Genomic DNA, 16762 nt, shown 5'->3' with positions numbered 1-16762 from the left:
GACACTTACAAACTCCAGTGTGGATCTCTCCCTACTCTAGACCAATGCCAACAACCCAGCTCAGCTATAGTTCAGTCCCTCACTGTTCAGAGCCAATCAGAACAAGGAGAGGAGACCAACAATGGATCAATAAGTAGAACAAGGTAATCTAATCCACTAGACACTAACACGTCACAACTAAAACCTCCCCTCTATTTAGGAGTGTTGACGTGTTGGATGTAGTGTCTGACAGAATGTGCCTCTGTTGTGGTTTTGGTCCAGGGCAGAATGACTGTTGGCTTAGGTTCAGCCTTACTGACACTACTGTAAGAGATTCAACACTGGGCTGGGCTGGGCTTGTCTGAAGACATTACTGTTAGAGGAATAATAAGATAGATTTACTGTCTCCAGACGAGAGGGAGGGACTGGGAGGCCGGCCATCTAGAGGGAGTCTTCTCATTCTGTAGATTGGCTTGGCTTGGCTTTAGTCCTGCAGAGCCAGAAACAGACAGTCTTCTGAAGAGCAAGTTAGGATAGGATGGCTTGGAACAAGGTGGGATGGATGGCGTGGGTCTTTGAAGTAGGTACAGTGGGTTTAGTGGGCATTTGAACTTCAGCAAGTGGAGCAGCAGTCCGGTGATGCGATGATACCTAATCCAGTTGTATCCGTTAATGGTTCATTCCATGCTTTTCTACTGGACGCAGTGGTTGATCTTCCTACAGTAAATGATCCCCATTTACTACGAGACATACCACTCCAACTACAACAGCTGCTGTGTGTGAACCACTAAATATGTATAACAAAATATAGAGAGTGGATTATGAAGCCATTAGAAACGTATCTCCATGACGATTCAGACATATTTTCCTCCTTTTATGAAAGTAGCAGTAAATCAGAGATTAATGAATGCATAGGCGACTGCCCCCAGACAGATAAGTGCTGTAGTACTTATCATACCAGGTTGAAGTGACCCTTCTCTTCTCCTCTCTCATAGTAGCTTAGCACCATAGAAATACAAATTAATTCAATGTGTTTATAATATATTCATCAATGGTTATCACTTCATTGGAGCCTACTGTCTCCATATTACAAATCATTATCATAGTACTAAGGCTACCATTGTTCTCTATAGAAATCGATCTGACGTAAACAGAACACTTACATAATGAGATTACTAGCAAGATATACAAATATACCACCGGGAAGGGTAAGGCGGAGGGGCAGCATACATGATAGATCAATATCTGGAACAGGGGTAGGCAACCCTGGTCCTGGAGTGCTGCAGGTAGGACAGGTGGGTTGAATTGAGGCAATCGCTGAACTGATCAATTAACTTAGTAGCTCAGTGTGGTGCCTAGTAGGGGGAAAAAATCCTGCAGTATCTGCGGCACTCCAACAACAGCGTTGCCTACCCCTGATCTGGAAGATCAAACAGTCTAAATCTGGCTTCATAGCAGATGAGACTCTGTGCATTACAGGAAATGTAAAGGGCTCAGGTTTGAACCCAGACATGTGCCTCCTCATAACTCACGACCAAAAGAGCACCACTTCAACTTAGGCCCTACACTCTTAGAAAAAAAGGTGCTTTCTGGATCCTAAAATTGTTATTTAGCTCTCTGCATAGAGGCCCTTTGAAGAACCTGTTTGGTTCCAGGTAGAACCCTTTTGGTTCCAGGTAGAACCCTTTTGGTTCCAGGTAGAACTCTTCTGGTTCCAGGTAGAACCCTTTTGGTTCCAGGTAGAACCCTTTTGGTTCCAGGTAGAACTCTTCTGGTTCCAGGTAGAAGCCTTTTGGATCCCCTTTTCTCTAAGTGTGTAGACTCAGTCACTCTTCCTTAGGCCTCTTTGCCTTCTTCCCCTCTTCCTCCCTCTCCTAACCACTTGGCTCTCTCATCCACTCCTCTCTTATTTCCCTCGTCGCTTTCCCTCCCTTTTTGTCCTCATCATTCTCTTTCTGAAATCAGTCCCTGTTCTCTTCTGGTCTTTCTAAGTAGAAGAGGGAAAAGAAAAGCAGAAGCAGCACCCCTCCATGGCTCGATGGTTTAGCCTGGTTGATGGGCGATAGATATAATAAATATACATTTCAAAAGTATCTATCTATAGCCCATCAACCAGGCTAAACCATCGAGCCATGGAGGGGTGCTGCTTCTGCTTTTCTGTTGTCTGCTTGTTTCTGTTCATTTCTCATCTCCCATCTCCTTAGAAAGACAAGAATGTATGTTGTGTCGTATGGCCCTGCAGAAAGCCCAATGCACAGCCTCTCTGCCTCAGTAGGGTTCTGTGAGGTGTTAACACAGATGCAGATCGCCGGTCAGACGGACACTCAGACCAGTGTGACATGTGAGCAGCAAACACTGTTTCAGAGTAGCCATTTAGATGGGCAAATCAGCACCTCGCAGCACAACAATGGAAACATACCTTTTAGTCCTGAGGGAGGAAAGGAGGAGGCGAGAGACAGAGAGGCAGAAAGAAGAATAATGATGCTCTCGTTTGTGCTTGCTGAATGAATGCAACGTAAAGAACCTGTATAGAAACTGCAGATGAGACTTTCCAGAGTTCCAGAGTCAGCTCACCGTGTTCCACACACAACCCCTCCCCCCTGCGTCTACATAACCTCGTCACATCCTCCCTAATCACTATCACACACAGATAGTCTCAGGTGGGCCTGCGTGGAGATAGCATGTGAGCTCATCATGGTCCACAAACACACACACACACACACACACACACACACACACACACACACACACACACACACACACCCACATACAGTCACACACACACATAGAGAGATGCACATACACGCACCCACAATAAGTCACACACACATACACACAGAGATGCACATACACATTCACGCACCCACACACAGCACTGCTGCTACTCCGTCTATTTCTCTACATGCCCTAGATGGTAAATGGTAAACATGCCCATCTAATGTACTGTACAGCATGTGTGTGATGTGTCTGGGGAAGACTATTCCGGCTGAGCCGCACACACACACACACACACAAGCCTGCACGCACTGCTCTACCGCGAGAGAGCGATGAAGGGAGAGAGGGAACTAGGGATTTGGGGAGGAGGAGAAATCATCAGTAATCAGTTTGTCTTCTTACCTTATAGCAGGACACAGCTCACCTGGGATTCTCTGGAGAGCAGACGGAACACACCGCACCACTAACACCAATCACTGTCCTCTCATTTCCCTGCTAACAAACTCAAAACATCTCCCTCTCTATCCCTTGCTCTGTCTCTCTTTCTCTCCCGCTAGCCCTGGCAGGTTGGAAACGAGGAGATTGTACTACAACACAGGGGGGAGTGAAACTGGAGGGGGGGAAGTGGCAGACTGACGCGTCACAATCCTCCCGGGCGCTGGGTGGAGAGAGATGATGTGTTGTGATTTGAGACGAGAGGTACGTTAGGAGACAGGCTGTGACGCAGCAGATGGCTGAGGGGTTCTCCTGTGTCCATGTCAACGATCCTGGAGCACCGGCGGCCCCCGTTTAGCAATGAGAGATGGTGCGGCCGGTGGAGTTTGAGGAAGCAGACTGTGGCAGCAGCAGCAGTGTCTGCAGCATTAGCAATAGCAGTGTAGCAGTGTAGCTGGGTTAGACCATGCGTGCACTGAGCTGGGGTTGGCAACAGGGAGAGACGGGGCTCACACAACACTATCGATTGTGTCTATCTCTCCTCTATCTCTCTCTTCTCTCTGTACAGCACAGTACAGTACACACTTAGTCTGCAGCACTTAGATGAAATATGAAACCCTTGCCATACCCTGCTAGCCTGCATCCATTAATCTAGCCCTGGATGAGAAGCATCAACAACAATCACAGAGGAGAGATGCATGGGGAGACACTCCTTAAGTGCTGTCAGGGTTTAGCCTCTCTGCTTATTTACACTGCATGGAGCCATAGCAGGAGACAGCAGAGTCAACTAGCTCTCACAACATATTACATTCAGAATACATTCATCTGATATTGTCTCTTCAATGTTTCATATGGAAGTAGTGTGTGTGTGCGTGTGCGTGTGTGTGTGTGTGTCCTTCAGAAATGGTATAGAAGTCAACTAATTAACTTCCACTGTGACAGCGCAATTTGTGAAAACACCAACATCATGACCCTGTCACATAGCACACCACAAACCACAGATAAAGGGAGAGAAATGTTACTCTCTCACTTTCTTAGTATCAGTCTTGCTCTCTTCCTCTCACTCTCCTCCTCTACCTATCCATTTCTTTCTCTCCATCTCATACCCTGACTGACAGGCGTGTTGCAACAGGAACGAGAGTGTGTCCATTGTGTTGTGGAGGCTCTTCATTAACATACCTGATATCAGGCAGAAAAGCGTGAAATCCACATTAACAATGTTATATCTCGAGGCTAACAAATGGGCATTCTACCCTGGCAATCATATAATATAATTCAGGAAACACTTAGCATCCTAATAGAATATTAATTGGTAAAAGGAGTCCTGGGTGGTGCAGCGGTCAAAAGCACTGCACCGCAGTACAGATGCACCACCACAGCCTGCAGTTCCATCCCAGGCTGTGCCACAATCAGTCATGACCGGGAGCCCCATAGGACGACACAATTGGCTCAGGTAGGGGAGGGTTTGACCGGTGGGGCTTCCCTTAGCAACTCACACCCTGTGACAGGGCCGGGCACCTGCAAGCTGACGATCGTCAATCAAACAGTGTTTCTTCCGACATATTGGTGCGGCTGACATCCAGTTCAAGGGAGCTGGTTGTCTGTTATTGTACATATACCAACATAACATCTGAGGATATCCTACAAGAGATCCAGACATCCCCTGACAGGAACAATAAGCTGCCTGAACTAACTATAGGCTATTCAAAACACACACACACTGAGGGGGCTTGCTTGCCATATTGGAGGGTGCTAGTGCATGAGTGGAGAATCCAAGAGGGCTCTGGGTCATGTATTATTCACAGGACACCCTGCCTGCTACACACACACACACACACACACACACACACACACACACACACACACACACACACAGGGAACCAGAAGGACCACCAGCTGAGAGGGAGAGAGAGAGAGGGAAGGGGTATGGCTGAGGGCCTGTGTTATGATGATGATGAAAGGGGGGTTAGAGGGAAAGGAGGTGAGAGGAAGTGGGGCTAGAGACACAGCAGGGGGCTGATAGACCAGAGAGAGAGAGAGATTCATCTGACTGGGAGCAACACAGTAGCAGTGCCCTCTGGCCTGCCCTTTCTCTCCTGTCATCCATCCTTTCCATCCCTCCATCCACGCTGACAAGGCATGCCCTTCAGCGTTTCGCCATTCACCACTACTGCTTTACACCCATCCATCAATCCCTCTCTCCTCTCCTCTCATACTCCCCCTTTCACCCAGAGGAGAAAAGCAATCTGTATATCCACTGGAGTCTACAGCAACCCTACAAGTCCTCCAATCATCATCACTCCCTCCCATCCCTGCCATGCATCATAACTCATCTTGACAGATGACTTCCTTACTCCCATCCACTCGCACTACCTCTCTCTGCCTCTCTCTCATGTGTTGTCTGTATATTTCCCCTTGTTTTCAGTGTTTCAGAGCTGAGAGAGAGTTTATCTTTCTCAGGATACAGGGCCAGGGCCTGGGTCGCGTTTCAATCACTCTCTCCCTCCATCCTCCCATCCATCAGAGGAGGGGTAATGTAATAACACTCTCTCCCTCCATCCTCCCATCCATCAGGGGAGGGGTAATGTAATAACACTCTCTTCCTCCATCCTCCCATCCATCAGGGGAGGGGTAATGTAATAACACTCTCTCCCTCCATCCTCCCATCCATCAGGGGAGGGATAATGTAATAACACTCTCTTCCTCCATCCTCCCATCCATCAGGGGAAGGGTAATGTAATAACACTCTCTCCCTCCATCCTCCCGTCCATCAGGGGAGGGGTAATGTAATAACACCCTCTCCCTCCATCCTCCCATCCATCATAGGAGGGGTAATGTAATAACACTCTCTCCCTCCATCCTCCCATCAATCACTCACTCTCAGTAGTCTAACTTCTAGGTTAGACTACTGCAATGCTCTACTTTCCGGCTACCCGGATAAAGCACTAAATAAACTTCAGTTAGTGCTAAATACGGCTGCTAGAATCCTGACTAGAACCAACATTTTTTATCATATTACTCCAGTGCTAGCCTCTCTACACTGGCTTCCTGTCAAGGCAAGGACTGATTTCAAGGTTTTACTGCTAACCTACAAAGCATTACATGGGCTTGCTCCTACCTATCTCTCTGATTTGGTCCTGCCGTACATACGTACCTACACGTACGCTACGGTCACAAGACGGTCCCTAGAATTTCTAAGCAAACAGCTGTAGGCAGGGCTTTCTCCTATAGAGCTCAATTTTTATGGAATGGTCTGCCTACCCATGTAAGAGACGCAAACTCGGCCTCAACCTTTAAGTCTTTACTGAAGACTCATCTCTTCAGTGGGTCATATGATTGAGTGTAGTCTGGCCCAGGAGTGGGAAGGTGAACGGAAAGGCTCTGGAGCAACGGACCGCCCTTTCTGTCTCTGCCTGGCCGGTTCCCCTCTTTCCACTGGGATTCTCTGCCTCTAACCCTATTACAGGGGCTGAGTCACTGGCTTACTGGGGTTCTTTCATACCGTCCCTGGGAGGGGTGCGTCACTTGAGTGGGTTGAGTCACTGATGTGATCTTCCTGTCTGGGTTGGTGCCTCCCCCCTTGGGTTGTGCCGTGGCGGAGATCTTTGTGGGCTATACTCGGCCTTGTCTCAGGATGGTAAGTTGGTAGTTGAAGATATCCTTCTAGTGGTGTGGGGGCTGTGCTTTGGCAAAGTGGGTGGGGTTATATCCTTCCTGTTTGGCTCTGTCCGGGGGTGTCCTCGGATGGGGCCACAGTGTCTCCTGACCCCTCCTGTCTCAGCCCCCAGTATTTATGCTGCAGTAGTTTATGTGTCGGGGGGCTAGGGTCAATTTGTTATATCTGGAGTACTTCTCCTGTCCTATTCGGTGTCCTGTGTGAATTTAAGTGTGCTCTATCTAATTCTCTCTTTCTCTCTTTCTTTCTCTCTCTCGGAGGACCTGAGCCCTAGGACGATGACTCAGGACTACCTGACATGATGACTCCTTGCTGTCCCCAGTCCACCTGGCCGTGCTGCTGCTCCAGTTTCAACTGTTCTGCCTTATTATTATTGGACCATGCTGGTCATTTATGAACATTTGAACATCTTGGCCATGTTCTGTTATAATCTCCACCCGGCACAGCCAGAAGAGGACTGGCCACCCCACATAGCCTGGTTCCTCTCTAGGTTTCTTCCGTGGTTTTGGCCTTTCTAGGGAGTTTTTCCTAGCCACCGTGCTTCTACACCTGCATTGCTTGCTGTTTGGGGTTTTAGGCTGGGTTTCTGTACAACACTTTGAGATATCAGCTGATGTACAAAGGGCTATATAAATACATTTGATTTGATTTGATTTAATGTAATAACACTCTCTCCATATCAGACAGCTGAACACCAGCATCCTAACCATCCACCAGATAACACCCCAGAAACATTACTGAAACACATCAGTCACAACAAGGAAAGACAATGTGGTTAAGTATCAATCAACAGGTGGTGGAGGAAATGGAGGTGAAGTGGTTGGACTGTTGTGTCATCGTCAAAGACATGAAAAGCTACATAGTGCTGATATACTATAGTACTGATATATCCTATGCAGTAGGTGACGCTTGCTATTTTTAAAAATATGTTATTTCAGTTTAAATCATCATGCTTCTTATAAAATACTAGACACACCAATAACAGCTTCACTTCCTCCTTCTGAACTCCCCTCCAAAATGAATATATTCCGTGTGTATATTGTTTGGTACAGATCTCTTCAAACCGCCTGGGTCTCATTAAGATTACTAATGTAAGTTAACAGCTACTGAATTAAGACAAGTTAAGCATTTCTTTGTGTACTGTTCCTCACGCTCAAGAGTGACAAGGCAATTTGTCTCATTTGGAAGTCTAATGAAACAAGCTCCAGAATCACAGGCCGTGTCATTTAGGATCACAGGGCTTTTGTACCGAGACGGCTTTCAGTTGCAAATAGCCCAAACTTCTGCCTTATAACAGGATGCATTCATGTTTCTGGGCCTTGAGATGACAGAGAGAAGACACCACACTCCCTGGGCTGGACTTCCTCACACAGTACAAAAGGGTCAAATAAAAATAAAAGAGGGAATTATCATCCGAGTTCATATCATTAGAAAACTCCTTAGTAATAAAAACGTAGAAAATAACAAAGTCAAATGAAATAGCAGTAAAGCAATGTGGCAGTGACACATAAGCTAATGTATTAAAGCGTAGATAGCACAGAGGCAGTATAACCTTGTATGGTTTGCCTACAGGCTGATGCATCTCTGTGGTCATTCATGTTTCATTGACAGGGAAGGACAGGGACTAAAATGTCTGACTTCACATGCACAGATTTGATCATTCTAGAGTTCAACTTCCGGTGGCCAACTTTGTAGGCAGATGAGATGAAGGAAACAGCCTATAGGAAGGCCATTAAAACCAGCTCACTGTGTCCACACTGCCAGTGAACATCACATTTGCATCACACTGCCTGGTATAATTGGCTTAGCCCTGCCTGGGCACCATACACAATATATTTCATCTTAGAGTCTGTCTGACTGTGACGCTGTGTTCATACAGTGAAATCATTTTGTAGTATTTATACAGTGAGAATAAGGGAGTACCTATATATTTCAAACATACACCGTGAATAGGTCCATATATTAGACTCCTCCCCCTGTAACAGAATAAGGCCAATCAGAGCATTCCGATCCCTGACTGATTTACCTCTCCGAGGAAGGAGACAAGGGTAAAAGCATATAACACAGCAGAAACCCCATATCCACTTCACATCAGCCATGATGAGGTACAGCACATCCTACACAAGACAAACTAAACCACCACACAGCTGGTGCTTTTCTCAGTCCAGCTGTTTGTTTTGGTGTGTGTGTGTGTGTGTGTGTGTGTGTGTGTGTGTGTGTGTGTGGTCTTGTTCTATCCTCATCCCCACAAGGATAGTAGAACAAGGAAAATTCTCCCTAATGCGGACATTTCCCACAACCCCATGAGGACAAAGGCTATTTTAAGTTAAGAGGTTTAGGGTTAGAATTAGGGTTAGGAGCTGGGTTTATGCTCTGGGTTACGGGTTAGGGAAAATAGAATTTTGAATGGAAATAAATGTTTGGTCCCCACGAGGATAGAAAAAACAAGTGTGTGTGCAGTGATATTCCTCTTGAACTCAGACAGCACATCTGTTCCTCCCCTCTCCTCCACCTCCCTCCCCCTTCTGCATTAGGTTTTAGGATGCTGGTGACACGCCCCTGGCTCTCCTCCAGAAGACAGACTCCATACTCCCTCTCTATCTCTCTCTCCCCCTTCCCTCTCTCCTACACTCCCTCCCTTCCTCCCTCTGTCTCTCTCTCCCTCCATCAGGCCTGTCATTGTTATTCTGCTCCTCTCTCCTCTGTATCCTCCACCTCTGGGCCCAGGCAGCATCAGATCAATAGAAGAGACCCAATCACAAACACCAAGACAAAACACACCCAGCCGCCACAACAGCACTAAACACAACACTGCTTATTGGAAAACCTGCTGATTGCCTCCACAGCTCAGCGTTGCAATTAATTGAAGACTGATTAATGAAACAACACCTGTAGCCTCGGGGCCTAAGGGGACGTGGTCTTCACACAATTACTTCTTAATAGCGGGAATGGACAAATAGCTCATCAGTTGGCCTGTCTTGTCTGTCTGTTTGCTAGTGAGGAATCACCCTGAAGCTTTGTGGCTTTGTTGCTGACTAAAATGCAAATCACTCAGGCTGATAACTGCAATCCCAGCGACATGAATAAGACTCTGCTCCGGAGTCAGCGCCGGCTGAATTGAAAGAAGAAGAGCTATAATCCCTATTCTATTCATCACTGAGCAGCTCTGGGTACCACGATGTGTCCTAAATGGGACCCTATTCCCTACATAGTGCACTACTTTTGACCAGAACCCTACGGTCCCTGGTCAGAAGTAGTAATTTACATATGGAATAGATTGCCACTTGGGATGCGGTCCATCGGCTCCAGGAGCACAGATAAACTCTCAAAGAGATGGTAGTTGAGCTAACATCATCCACAAAGAGGAAAAGTCTGGGAGCCATAGAGCCATAGGGCTAAAGAAAGACATCTAATAGTGGATTGACCTTGGGATGACCCTGCTTCATACTGCCTTCAGATGGACCAGGAGGAGAGAGGAGGATCACCAAGGTTGAGGTTCACTAGAAGTGTAGGGATATGGGGCATGTATGACTTCAGAGAGGATCCTCCTTTGTAACAACGGAACGTTACGTGGTTCTGGGTGGTGGTGCTGAGTTTATCAAGTCGACTGGCTGGATGGATTTCTAAAGTGAGAGTAGAGTAGTAATTTGCAGGAAGATGGTTTCAAATGAAGGGTGAATAAACTTGGCATTTCAGACTGCTGAGAGAAAAGAGACCTAAGCCTATTATTAGGAGCACTTTCAGCAGAAAGTCAAATGACAGCGTACTCTACCTTTCAAGTTAGATATGGTCTTAACTGCTGTCTACCTTGCTGACTAGTGATTGTTGCTCAAAAGACAGAAGGGACAGATTGGTACTGTGAATGACCACAACGAGACAAAACTACAAATAAACTTTAAATGAACTCAGAGCATCATGTGACCAGTAGATGGCAATGACTCACCAACAGGTGAGATAAGATCAGCACAGTCACAGGAGCAGTGCATTGATTAACACTATCAAACAAGAATGTGCCACAACTGCCAATATCAAGAGAGGCTATCAAGTGGAAAGACATGCAATATTAAAGCAATGCCTCAGAAACATATGAACCCTTCTCTGTACTATTGGTACCTCCCTTATAGACTAGAGTCCAATTCAATCAGAGCATTGTCCACACATAATCTGACTGACACCAGTCTCATCCAGTGCCGTTAAGAGAGAATCTCTGTTCTCAAGATGTGAATCTCAACACTGAGTAACAGGGACGGGGTTATTGGAACATACCACTAGGATGACATCATGCTCTACCACAGGGTCAGAAAGGTTTAGAACAATGATTGACTAATTAATTGGCCAGTTTCCATTCAAACATTCATGCCATCACATGAGAGAGATTCATCTCAGGCCATTCATTCATCCTTAGTCCAACTGTGATACAACTCTAAATAATGTTGGGCTCAGACACAGAAGGGTAAGTCCTCGATTCATTCTCATCAGGGCAGGAAATGACATCATAAAGTATGGGAGTGATATAATCTCAGAGGCCCTAGTCTCTGTTCAGCCAGTCCTTCTAATGAAGCCAATAGGTTATCGCTAGCCGTCTGTTGAGACCGTATATAATCTTTACTAAAATAAGAGGTATTAAGCAAAAAACACTAGTCTTGTCACAGATAATTTGTAAGACCGAAGTACGGTAAATGTCAAATCTGATTTTTTCTGCTGTTATCAAAGTGAAGTAGCAAGCAACACTAAATATCTACAATGGAGAGAAAGAAAACAATTTTTCCATCCCCTTTGCGGGCTGGTAAACTGTTGAATGACAAAGTGCCTTATCGGGCGTTAGATAAGAGGAGGTCACAGCCTCACAGAGATAGAGACAGAGCTATGGAGGAAGAAAGACAGCCTTTGTTATCGCTCCATTTCAGCCAAGCAGGGCTGTCAACAAGGCAGCTTTTGCCAGCTTTCCAGGGAGAGATTTCCATACATCCATTCCTCCATTCAGTAGGATGTGGAAACTACAGTACTGTATGAATGAGGAGGTGATCTGCAGCCAAATTGCAACATACTATGTCGGTATAGTGTGTCCATGGATGGGACTGCATCTTCAGAGTGTTCTAGAGAATTCTTTGATCTCACTGCAGAAGAACTTCCTCCCTGCATACAAAACACCCATCACATCTGATTATGTTTATGACTGACTAAAATGTCCATTAAACTTCCATTTATGCAGCATTGTGCAGTCATAACAGCATGTGTTGCTGCAGTGATTAATAATTCAGACTTTGACATTTACAGTTTGGTTCATTTGGCATGTTTTCCTGGAGCAGAGGAGTAGTTAGTTATGGGAATCAGCACATATCCTCCATAATTACATCTGACTCTGTGTGTGTGTGTGTGTGTGTGATCCAAATGAGTCGGACTAACCTGCTGCTGCCGTCGTTCAGAGTTAATTAGAGGGTTTAATATAGACACCAGCTGCTGCTCAACATCTAATCACCAACAACTACACATACAGACAGAGGAGGGGTCGGACACTGCAGTAAGACCCTGGCTGAATCCCAAATCACCCCCGTCCCCTCGACCCTCCATTTGTGCGCTCATGTACGAATCCGCCGTTTGCACAAGTGTGAAAGCTGAGGGAGTGAAAATGATCGAGGGTGTAGGTAGGGGCTAATTAGACCCTCCTTTAGCCACTTTGACCGATCCAGCAAGGCTGCAGGCTTCCGAGTGAAGTGCTCTCCCAACACGCACTGCGATATGTTTGGAGTTTGTGCAATTTAATACAAAAGAATGGGGAGGCGTGCCTAATTATACTGTATGCCATGTGCATTTGCTAATGTCTGATTTCGAGACTTGACACGTAACAGATGAAACACCTCTCAAATTAAATGTTTAACTGTTACTGAGGTTTAAATCTAGCAAAACAACACGGGGTACTTGTTCATTTGAATTTCAGGCTTGTTTTATTTGTAAGTGGAACATGATTTGCATCATTCAATTCACGTGTGTGTCCCGAAGTTGTTTAATTATTGATCCTCTTGCCACTCTCTGAAAATGTATTATTTTTTTATTGCTACTTTAGGTAGCGTTAGCTAGGGTTGTACCTGCTCCAAAAACATCTTATTTTTTAAATAGTGAGCCAACATGTTTTCAGCACTTGTATTTCCTTGACTGTTCGAAAAACATTGTATCATGGCTCTCTATTGTCTCTCTGCAGCAGACATTTAGTGAGCAATATATTGTGAACATGAAATCACAGCATCCAATTGCAGTCAAATGAAATTGTATTTGTCACATGTGCCACAGGTGAAATGCTTACTTACAAGCCCTTAACCAAAATGCAGTTCAAGAAATAGAATTTAGAAAATACCCTCCCCGTGAGGCGCTGCTCTAGCAGCGCAACAACACCGATGCAGCTGCCGAAGTGGCGGCGTCGTCGGACGGGCCAGTTGTGGCTGCCGAAGTGGCGTCGTCGTCGGACGGGCCAGTTGTGTCTGCTGGAGTGGCGTCGTCGGACGGGCCAGTTGTGGCTGCCGAAGTGGCGTCGTCGTCGGACGGGCCAGTTGTGTCTGCTGAAGTGACGTCGTCGTCGGACGGGCCAGTTGTGGCTGCTGAAGTGGCGGCGTCGTCGGACGGGCCAGTTGTGGCTGCCGAAGTGGCGTCGTCGTCGGACGGGCCAGTTGTGTCTGCTGAAGTGACGTCGTCGTCGGACGGGCCAGTTGTGGCTGCTGAAGTGGCGGCGTCGTCGGACGGGCCAGTTGTGGCTGCCGAAGTGGCGTCGTCGTCGGACGGGCCAGTTGTGTCTGCTGAAGTGGCGTCGTCGTCGGACGGGCCAGTTGTGTCTGCTGAAGTGTCGTCGTCGTCGGACGGGCCAGTTGTGGCTGCTGAAGTGGCATCGTCGGACGGGCCAGTTGTGTCTGCTGAAGTGGCGTCGTCGTCGGACGGGCCAGTTGTGGCTGCTGAAGTGGCGTCGTCGTCGGACGGGCCAGTTGTGGCTGCTGAAGTGGCGTCGTCGTCGGACGGGCCAGTTGTGTCTGCTGAAGTGGAGTCGTCGTCGGACGGGCCAGTTGTGTCTGCTGAAGTGGCGTCGTCGTCGGACGGGCCAGTTGTGTCTGCTGAAGTGGCGTCGTCGTCGGACGGGCCAGTTGTGGCTGCTGAAGTGGCGTCGTCGGACGGGCCAGTTGTGTCTGCTGAAGTGGCGTCGTCGTCGGACGGGCCAGTTGTGTCTGCTGAAGTGGCGTCGTCGTCGGACGGGCCAGTTGTGTCTGCTGAAGTGGCGTCGTCGTCGGACGGGCCAGTTGTGTCTGCTGAAGTGGCGTCGTCGGACGGGCCAGTTGTGTCTGCTGAAGTGGCGTCGTCGTCGGACGGGCCAGTTGTGTCTGCTGAAGTGGCGTCGTCGTCGGACGGGCCAGTTGAGTCTGCTGAAGTGGCGTCATCGTCGGACGGGCCAGTTGTGGCTGCTGAAGTGGCATCGTCGGACGGGCCAGTTGTGTCTGCTGAAGTGGCGTCGTCGTCGGACGGGCCAGTTGTGGCTGCTGAAGTGGCGTCGTCGTCAGACGGGCCAGTTGTGGCTGCTGAAGTGGCGTCGTCGTCGGACGGGCCAGTTGTGGCTGCTGAAGTGGCGTCGTCGGAAGGACCCGTTGTGGCTGCCGAAGTGGCGTCGTCGTCGGACGGGCCAGTTGTGGCTGCTGAAGTGGCGTCGTCGGAAGGACCCGTTGTGGCTGCCGAAATTTCCGGACGGATCAGTCGCAACGTCGTCGAACGGGCCATTCCCGCGGTCTCCCTCAATGGTAAATGATTCTGTCATGTTGGCGTAAAGGATTGGGAGACAGACGCAGGAATGTGTAATAGGGTTTTGTATTTTACCCAAATTACGGCGTGCCGCGTAAAGGCACGGGGGGAAGACCAAACAAACACCACACAAAACACAAGGTAGACACCCAAAACAAACACGTAACAAAACACAGGGTAGAAACCCAAACAAAAGAGCAAGTAGTACCTTGAATTAATAACAAACGCACACAATGATTAACACACGGGACGAGACCCGTTATCATCTGTGCAATCCACAATGGCACGAAAGCCAAAACACACAGCACAGGTACTCACACGCACCAATGGACATTGTAACAATAATCAACCCCCCAAATGGAAACCAAAGGGAACATATATACAAATACTAATCAGTGGGAATAAGGGACAGGTGTGCGTGATGAAAGTTCCGGAGGGATCCGTGACACTGTCAATTAGGTTAGTATTGTGAAGTACCTACAATGTTGTTGATCCAACCTCAAATTTCTCCTGTCAAAGCCATTCAATTATGTAAACGTTTTAAAGTTACCATTGGCCATCTCCGGCAACTGAGTCAGGAAGGATGCCTGTATCTTTGTAGTGACTGGGTGTATTGATACACCATCCAAAGAGTAATGAATAACTTCAACATGCTAATTCAATATCTGCTTTTTATTTTTACCCATCTACCAATAGGTGCCCTTCTTTGCGAGGCAAACTCTGTGTTTGAATCTGTATTTGAAATTCCCTGCTCGACTAATTCCCTGCTAGAACGGTATTCGTCGTCGGAAGATGAGGAATCATCGGACCAAAGCTCAGCGTGGTAAGTGTTCATGCTTACTTTATTAAAACTGAACACTAATAACAAAATAACAAAGGGAATTACAAAACAGTCCTGAAAGGTACAAAACACTAAACAGAAATTAAATACCCACAAAAACCCTGTGGGAAAAAGCTACCTAAGTATGGTTCCCAATCAGAGACAACGATAGACGGCGCGGCTCTGTTGCGACCTGCAGTGTGTGTGTGACGTTTGGTGTGGCGTTATTTTATGTTTTTAATTTGTACACTTAGTTTACAAACAATCCGCCAACCATGGATTTACAGTGGTGGAGTGTTGGACTGATCTTGTTGATGGTGTACATACCCGCTACGAACGGACTAAATTATGAAAACGCTGCTGGCAGCGGAATCCAATAGAGCAGAGAGTTTTTACTACAATGCAACTCAAATACAAACGCGATGGATAACCCAATGGCCCATCTAATACCCGATTGTCTGCGAGTGGATTACAAGCCCAAATGCAAACGATATGCGGGAAATGCGGGGGAATCAGACAAAGACTTAAAAATTGTAAGAACAAACTCCCCTTACCCACCACCTTGCTGATTAATGCCCAGTCACTGAGGGGGAAAGCGGATGAGTTGTCAGCGAATTGAACTGCTTTCTGTGTCACTGCGACCTTACTATCTGCCCCGTGAGTTCCCCCAATTGTTTGTTACCGTTGTGTACATTCAACCTAAAGCTAATATAACAAAGGCATCAGAGATTATTTAGAATCTGTCACAGAAACTGGAATCCATCTCCCCCGACGCACCCAAATTTATTTTAGGGGATTTTAACAACTGTACCTTGCACAGTATGTGAAATGTCACACTAGGAAAAATAGGACTCTTGACTTGTGCTATGGGACAATACCAAAGGCGTTCTCTGCCACCACCAGACCTCTCCTGGGGACATCAGACCACAATGTGGTCTACCTCAGGCCAACCTACTGTCGGCTCCTTGTAGAGGGAGAAACCCACAGTTAAAACTACCTCAGGCCAACCTACTGTTGGTTCCTGGAGAGGGAGAAACCTACAGTTAAAACTACCTCAGGCCAACCTACTGTTTGCTGCTGGAGAGGGAGAAACCCACAGTTAAAACTACCTCAGGCCAACCTACTGTTGGTTCCTGGAGAGGGAGAAACCCACAGTTAAAACTACCTCAGGCCAACCTACTGTTTGCTGCTGGAGAGGGAGAAACCCACAGTTAAAACTACCTCAGGCCAACCTACTGTTTGCTGCTGGAGAGGGAGAAACCCACAGTTAAAACTACCTCAGGCCAACCTACTGTTTGCTGCTGGAGAGGGAGAAACCCACAGTTAAAACTACCTCAGGCCAACCTACTGTTTGCTGCTGGAGA

At 47.1% G+C, this 16762-nt stretch overlaps 2 protein-coding genes across 3 annotated transcripts in view; both read right to left on the bottom strand.

The window, feature by feature from the left end:
- The window catches only part of LOC110503753 (cyclin-dependent kinase 14), a 215632-nt gene that overhangs the window by 170652 nt on the left and 28218 nt on the right, over positions 1-16762 (bottom strand). Inside the window, exon 1 of one of the 2 annotated variants that reach the window (XM_036970579.2) lies at positions 3097-3606. The exons of the other annotated variant lie outside the window; for it this stretch is intronic. The gene's annotated coding sequence lies outside the window, so the exon portion shown is untranslated. Of the gene's footprint in view, positions 1-3096; positions 3607-16762 lie in introns of those variants that run through there. 2 annotated transcript variants of the gene reach the window in all.
- LOC149984493 (uncharacterized) lies at positions 11244-16060 on the bottom strand. The gene has a single exon (XM_090227109.1). The coding sequence runs from the start codon at positions 14555-14557 to the stop codon at positions 13178-13180; it is 1380 nt and encodes a 459-aa protein (XP_090083235.1). The 5' UTR covers positions 14558-16060; the 3' UTR covers positions 11244-13177.

The sequence above is a fragment of the Oncorhynchus mykiss genome, chromosome 3 (assembly GCF_057628025.1).
Source record: "Oncorhynchus mykiss isolate SJ-2025 chromosome 3, ASM5762802v1, whole genome shotgun sequence".
Taxonomy (NCBI): domain Eukaryota; kingdom Metazoa; phylum Chordata; class Actinopteri; order Salmoniformes; family Salmonidae; genus Oncorhynchus; species Oncorhynchus mykiss.
This window is presented reverse-complemented; position numbering and strand designations above follow the sequence as displayed.

What these genes read in the sequence shown, in the direction of transcription:
- LOC149984493 (XM_090227109.1), bottom strand. Translation starts at nt 14,557, where the DNA reads ATGGCCCGTTCGACGACGTTGCGACTGATCCGTCCGGAAATTTCGGCA.